Source organism: Hyperolius riggenbachi, chromosome 2 (genome assembly GCF_040937935.1).
Source record: "Hyperolius riggenbachi isolate aHypRig1 chromosome 2, aHypRig1.pri, whole genome shotgun sequence".
In the NCBI taxonomy this organism is placed as follows: Eukaryota; Metazoa; Chordata; class Amphibia; order Anura; family Hyperoliidae; genus Hyperolius; species Hyperolius riggenbachi.
In genome coordinates, this window is record NC_090647.1 from 485,940,536 (window position 1) to 485,947,609 (window position 7,074).

A 7,074-nucleotide genomic window follows, 5' to 3' on the forward strand; every position below is an offset into this window, starting at 1 on the left:
GATAGATCTATAGATAGATAGATAGATCTATAGATAGATAGATCTATAGATAGATAGATCTATAGATAGATAGATCTATAGATAGATAGATCTATAGATAGATAGATCTATAGATAGATAGATCTATAGATAGATAGATAGATCTATAGATAGATAGATAGATCTATAGATAGATAGATAGATCTATAGATAGATATAGATAGATAGATAGATAGATAGATAGATAGATAGATAGATAGATAGATCTATAGATAGATCTATATATATATATATATAGATAGATAGATCTATAGATAGATATAGATAGATAGATAGATAGATAGATCTATAGATAGATATAGATAGATAGATAGATAGATCTATATATATATATATAGATAGATAGATCTATATATATATAGATCGATATATAGATAGATCTATATAGATCTATATATATATAGATCGATATATATATATATATATATATATATATATATATATATAGATCTATATATATATATATATATATAGATCTATATATAGGTGGTTGGGAGGGGATCAAGGGATACATGGGGGGGGAGGCTGGATAAAAAAAGTTTATTTGTGCACTAAAATCGCACAGCCTGTCACGGCTGCAGGCTGTGCGTCTCTCCCTGTCACACAAGATCCACAGTGACAGGGAGAGGGAGGCGGAGAGGAAGGCGGAACGGCAACTATGTTGCCTTTCGGAGGGTGATCGCTGTGATTGGCTCACAGCGATCACACGGCAGGGAGCCAATCAGTGACGGCTCCTGCCGATACCCGGAAGCCTTAGCTGTCATAAGACAGCTAAGTGCAGCCGGTTCGGTGCGCGCGATCGCGGCGGGGAGCGGCGGCGCCGGTGATAGAGATCTACGCCCTGCCAGCCAGGAGCCCATCAAAACAGGGCGTAGATCTCTATCACCTCGGTCCTTAAGTGGTTAAAGGATACCCGAAGTGACATGACAGACGTGTATGTACAGTGCCTAGCATACAAATAACTATGCTATGTTCCTTTTTTTTCCTTTCTCTGTCTGAAAGAGTTAAATATCAGATATGTAAGTGGCTGACTCAGTCCTGACTCATACAGGAAGTGACTGCAGTGTGACCCTCACTGATAAGAAATTTCAACTATAAAACACTTTCCTGGCAGAAAATGGCTTCTGAGAGCAGGAAAGAGATAAAAATGGGAATTTCTTATCAGTGAGGGTCACGTTGTAGTCACTTCCTATCTGAGTCAGGACTGAGTCAGCCACTTACATACCTGATATTTAACTCTTTCAGACAGAGAAAGAAAAAAAAGGAACACAGCATAGTTATTTGTGTGCTGGGCACTGTACATACACGTCTATCTCATCATGTCACTTTCGGTATCCTTTAAAGCCACATATATTTGCATACTCCTGCATAAAGTTGGAATCCTTTGCATGCTATTGACCATCCCTAAGTGAAAGCATTGTCTGTGGTGCTGCTCAAGACGAGGATGGATTAGAGTGTAGAATAGTGATGGTCAATGGGATGCAAATATTTTCAAGATGATGTAGGATTATGCAATTTTGTAAGCAAATCTATGCATCTTGAAGTGGACTAATTGAATTTTACCTCAGCAGGATTTGGTTGGTCCATTTTCAAGTTGCATATATTTGCATGCAAATAATTTCCATTTGATACTAATTTTTGTACCTCATTGACCATGCCTAATAGTGATGGAGATACACAGGGCATAAGTCACGCATTAGGAGCAAACTGCACTACTGCTATGATATTAATGCATCTGATGAGAGAGCTCAAATACAAAACAGATATTGGTGGACTAATGATCAGGAACAATATACAGCAAATAATTGGTAGTCGCTCAATAAGGCTGATAACCATCATATAAAGAGCTCACAAGAAAAATGTAAAGGGCTCAGAACTCAACTAGCCAGAGGCTTTTTAATCAGACATGTCTAATTGTGGATATGCTCATTGTATATGTAGGATGCATCCATCATTAGCGTAGGGACCCCTCTAGGAGATTGGGCTTGATGCCAGCAGAGGGCCTTAACCCACATGGCTGTTAGATATGTGTCACCAACAATCTCTCTAGTTTATTTTGGAATGTTGTTAGCCTCTGGCTATCTGTGAGTTTGGAGTCCAGGTCTCTTTAATGATCAGGAGGTCTCCCGGAATACTCTTCTTCCCTTCTGTGGTCCCACTGTTGGCTCCAGTAATCCGGCGGCTTCGGCTGAAGCAGCGTGTGCATGCGCGCCATCACGCCGGTTGCCGTAAGAGTCCTGCGCAAGCTCTGTTTTCTAAACCCCAAACTGCACATGCGCAGGATTCATACGCCGACTGGCGTGATGACGCACTGGGGGCGCGTCTTCAGATTGTCGCCGGACTACCAGGGCCGGCAGCAGGACCACGAAAGGGAAGAACAGGATGCAGGTGGACCTTACAGGCTACGATGGGCTGGAGGAAGCCCCATTTAAGTCCAGATTTCAAACCTGGGTGAATTGTACTTCTTACATGTATGTGTACACATCTATTTTACATTTCACAGGGTAAACACAATTATTTATGTTGCTATCAGTTGGACTAGTCCACCTACTCATGGGGGGAGGGTTTTTTTGGGTTTATTTTTTTTTTAAGGCAATTACTGAATACCAATTCCTCAGCTCAGCTGCCAAAATAGAATGCCAGCAATTAGGCAGGTTAGCCAACTTATTTGTATAGATCCAACCCAGGGAGTGCTTTTGAAAAAAAAAAAAAAATGTTAAGCATGCCCCTTGAGGACATTGACTAGTCCAAGACCTGTCCGAAATGTTGGATCATTATGTTAAATGACAGTGACGTAGTAAAATATAAAGTGTATTTTAATTTGTAAAATACACCTGCCTATAACAAGTAGATTTTACCCAATTTTTTTTTCTTGCAATAGTGGTTTTAAGGAATTTACAATGATTTTTATGATCTAACAATTATTGAAAAGTGATATTTAATACCAAGAAAGAAAGAGATATATGTATATAATTAAAAAAAAATAACCCTGAAAAGGGGATGTTACAAATGCAGAAGTTTGCTTTATATGATTTTTGTGATCCTCTGAAGGAGAGACAGAAGATGTTGCCAATGTTGAGTGGATCTTCAGATTGGCCCTATCAAAGGCAGAGGAGAAGGAAGACGCACAGTCTATTCAGCATATCAAGAAAGGGCTGTCAGAGCTGGCAAAATGGAAGAAGAAAAGAAACCAAAATCCATAACTGTACAATTACCAATATCTCCACAGATGCATCATCTGCACTCATGCTGGACTGTATCCACCACTGTACAGAATGAGGCCTGACTGTGTATGACATTTACACATCCGGTTTAATGTGAAGCTGTAAATAAAAAATTATTTAAATCTCTTTATTTTTTTGTAGGAAAATAATACACTACTTAAAGTGACACTGAAGTAGAAAAAAAATTATGATGAATTGGTTGTGTAGTACAGATATTTGATAGAACATTAGTAACAAAAGTCATATTTTCATTTTCAGGTATTAAGCTTTTTTTTTATTTATTTTTTTATAACATTGCAGCATTCTCTAATAATTGCAGTTTCCACAATACACTCAGCATTTTAAATTATTTTACTGAGCAGGCTAGTGACCCTTTAAGCTTTTTGCTGCAGACAAACAATAAACAAAGAAGAAACTGAGACAATTGAGATAAGTGCTTCAAAAGACAGTGCTGTCCACAACTTTATAAAATTGCAGAGCTCACAGCTTTTTTTGCCTAGATAACAACTGTTCTTAGCTCTTCCTGTACTGGAAACAATATGAGACTCATCTGTTCTAAGCAAGAAGTTTTAAATCAGGATGATACCATTTAATGACTAACTAAAAATGAATAAGAATAAGCAAGCTTTCGGCCTTGCAGCCTTCATCGGGCTTACATCCTGTTAGTTTGCAGGCTGGTGGTACAGACAGCTTATATACATGCAACATCAAAAGGGAAAACAGATTATTTGTCAAGCATAAATATGTCATTAAAATGCCTTAATTGAAACAGAACATCTAAATGGGGTTAGAGGTTGTTAGCTAAGATAAGGATCCTTGTTTACTCCATGCTTGCAGACCTGGGAGTTGGACTGACACAGAGGTATCAAATTCTGAGTTCACAAGTTCAGCTATATAGGCTGAGAATGAGTTCAAATATCATCAGCCTCATACTAATATAAAAAGTGTGTGTTTATTCAAGCCCTTGTCCACAGCTTTGAACCAATTTATATATTTTGTTTCTGCTATTAATTGATCATTTGATGTTTTGAAGCCACCCTTCAGGGCAGTGACACGAAGATCATACATGCTGTGTCCGTTGGAACAAAAGTGTATAGCAACTGGGAGTACAGATTTGGTATTGTTAATAGTGTGCCTGTGTCCATTCATACGTTTGTCCATTTTCTTCCATGTACATAACATTGGGGCATTTAGCACACATGATCAGATATACCAGATTGGTGGAACCACAGGAAAATGTGCCTTGTACTCCTGTTGTGAATCTGGTATCGTTAACCTGTCAGTGGAATAAATGTGTCTGCAGGTCCCACATCTTTTTTGTCGGCAGAGTGATGTTCCGTTTTGTTGAGGCCTATACAAAGAACTCCTGACAATCATCTGCTTTAGTGTGGTTGCCGATATGACAAGAGGGGAGGTTTAGGGAATATCTTTCTCAGTCTATGTTCCTTGTGTAAAATGGGATGAAGTTCCTTAGCAATCCTCCTTAAGATTTCCAGGTGTGGGTTGTAGGTGACAACCCAAGGGACACGGTCCTCTTTTTGGTTTTGCTTATATTTCAGGAGTTCAGTCCTGGGGATGATGCTGGCTTCCCTGATTTGGGCCTCAGCCATAGGAGGACTGTAACCTTGTTTAATGAAAGTGTTCTTAAGGCGATCCAGGTGCTTGTCTCTGTCCATCCTGTCAGAACAAATCCGGTTGTACCTTATAGCTTGGCTGTAACTTATAGAGTTTTTAATGTGCTTGGGATGAAAACTGTCATATCTTAGGTATCTGGGACGGTCTGTAGGTTTGAGATACACAGAGGTTTGTAGGTTGTTACCCCTGATGTATATGGTGGTGTCCACAGAGTTAATCTCTGTGTAAGAGTAGGTAAGTTTCAATTTGATTGTAGGATGGAAGGCATTGAAGTTCATGTGGAACTGGAGAAGATCATCCTCACTTGCGGACCAGACGATTAAAATATCATCAATGAAGCGGAAGTAGGCCATGGGTTTTATGCCACATGCATTGAGGTATTCCTCTTCGATTTTGGCCATGAAGAGATTTGCATACTGTGGTGCGAATCGTGAACCCATTGCCACGCCCATCTGCTGTAAATAGAGGTCCTGTCCAAAAGTGAAATTATGAGTGAGAATAAATTTGATCAGTCCAGCAATAGGCTTTACAGGTATGCCCTGACCCTGAAGATATTTACGGCAGGCCGCAATACCATCATCATGGGGGGGGGGGGATGTTCGTGTACAGGGACTCCACGTCCATCGTGGCCAGTATGGTTCCCTCAGGTTTTGGGCCGATGGCTGTCCGTTTGTTCAGGAGGTGGGTGGTATCCTGTATGTAGCTGGGTCTTTTACAGACAAGAGGTTTCAAGATGTTTTCCAGCCACCCTGAGATGTTCTCTGTAAGAGTTCCGCTCCCTGAGATTATGGGCCTGCCTGGGTTTCCCTCTTTGTGGATCTTGGGAAGCATGTAAAAGCAGGCTGTTCTAGGCTCTTCAGGGCTAAGGGTCCTTACATGTTAAATTGCATTAGTTATGGTAATTAAAATAGATAGATAATCTCTTACCCAACCTGTTTTAAAAGAACAGGCAAATGTTTGTGATTTCATGGGGGCAGCCATATTTTTGGTTGAAAGGAGGTGACAGTGAGCATGAGACAGTTCCAACTATCCCGTGTCCTGATCACCCCTCCCTTCTGTGTGCGCTAGGCTTCAAATCTCAAATTTTAAAAAGAAAAATGTGCTCCAAACCAGCAGAAGTAGAACAACATCAAAATCCCATCATGCTTTGCACAGCATCAGGGGAAAAATGCCAGGGCAGTTTTCTTCTGTGCGGCTAAAAATAAGGCTTGGGTAAGAAAAACAAAGTTCTGATGCTGTGAAACTTTTAAAGGAACACCAAGCCTTTTCAGTGCTGCGGAGTAGATTTTTAGTCTGGAGGTTCACTTTAACCATCCTATTGAGTGCCATCCTGTAGCCTTTTGTGGGGTCCCTCTGTAATTTGGCATAGTGAGTGGTGTTGGATAGCTGTCTTTGTGCCTCCTGGATGTAGTCACTGGTGTTCATTATGACTATAGCACCACCTTTATCCGCTGGTTTAATGATAATGTCCTTAAAGGACTTACGAGGTCAAAATACGAAATTTTGATGATTACCTGTTTCATATTTGATTCCACGGGCGAGTTCCTCAGTGCCCTCCGTTCAAATGCGCCACAAAAGTATCCTTTTTATTTCCCCCATGCTACGACCCGACCCCACTGTACGGGTCGTCTCCTATTCCCCACGCAAGATGGCCGCTGCTAAGACCCGCGGCTGCGCAGTAAGCATGGCGGAGAGTGCGGCTGCGCAACTCTCCGCCCTCGCCCAGCCGCGTACTCGCTGACAGCGTCCTCCTAATGTGTCAGCGGGCGCGCTCACATCTCTGCTAGTAGTGCATGTAAGGCGGCCGCCCCCCCCCCCCCCCCCCCCCCCCGCACGGACGCTGACACAACTAGGAGGACGCTGTCAGCGAGTACGCGGCTGGGCGAGGGCAGAGAGTTGTGCAGCCGCACTCTCCGCCATGCGTACTGCGCAGCCGCGGGTCTTAGCAGCGGCCATCTTGCGTGGGGAATAGGAGACGACCCGTACAGTGGGGTCGGGTCGTAGCATGGGGAAAATAAAAAGGATACTTTTGTGGCGCATTTGAACGGAGGGCACTGAGGAACTCGCCCGTGGAATCAAACATGAAACAGGTAATCATCAACATTTCGTATTTTGACCTCGTAAGTCCTTTAAGGGATCTGATGGCCTGTCGCTCCTGTGGTGTTACATTCTGGGC

General features: G+C 41.8%; 1 protein-coding gene across 1 annotated transcript in view; it reads left to right on the forward strand.

Moving 5' to 3' along the window:
• Positions 1 to 3,389, forward strand: part of TTC19 (tetratricopeptide repeat domain 19) — a 40,959-nt gene extending 37,570 nt beyond the window's left edge. The window contains exon 10 of the mRNA XM_068266018.1: positions 3,091 to 3,389. Coding sequence (XP_068122119.1) covers positions 3,091 to 3,242 — 152 coding nt within the window. The 3' untranslated portion in view covers positions 3,243 to 3,389. The remainder of the gene's footprint in view (positions 1 to 3,090) is intronic.
• The last annotated feature ends 3,685 nt before the right edge of the window (positions 3,390 to 7,074 follow it).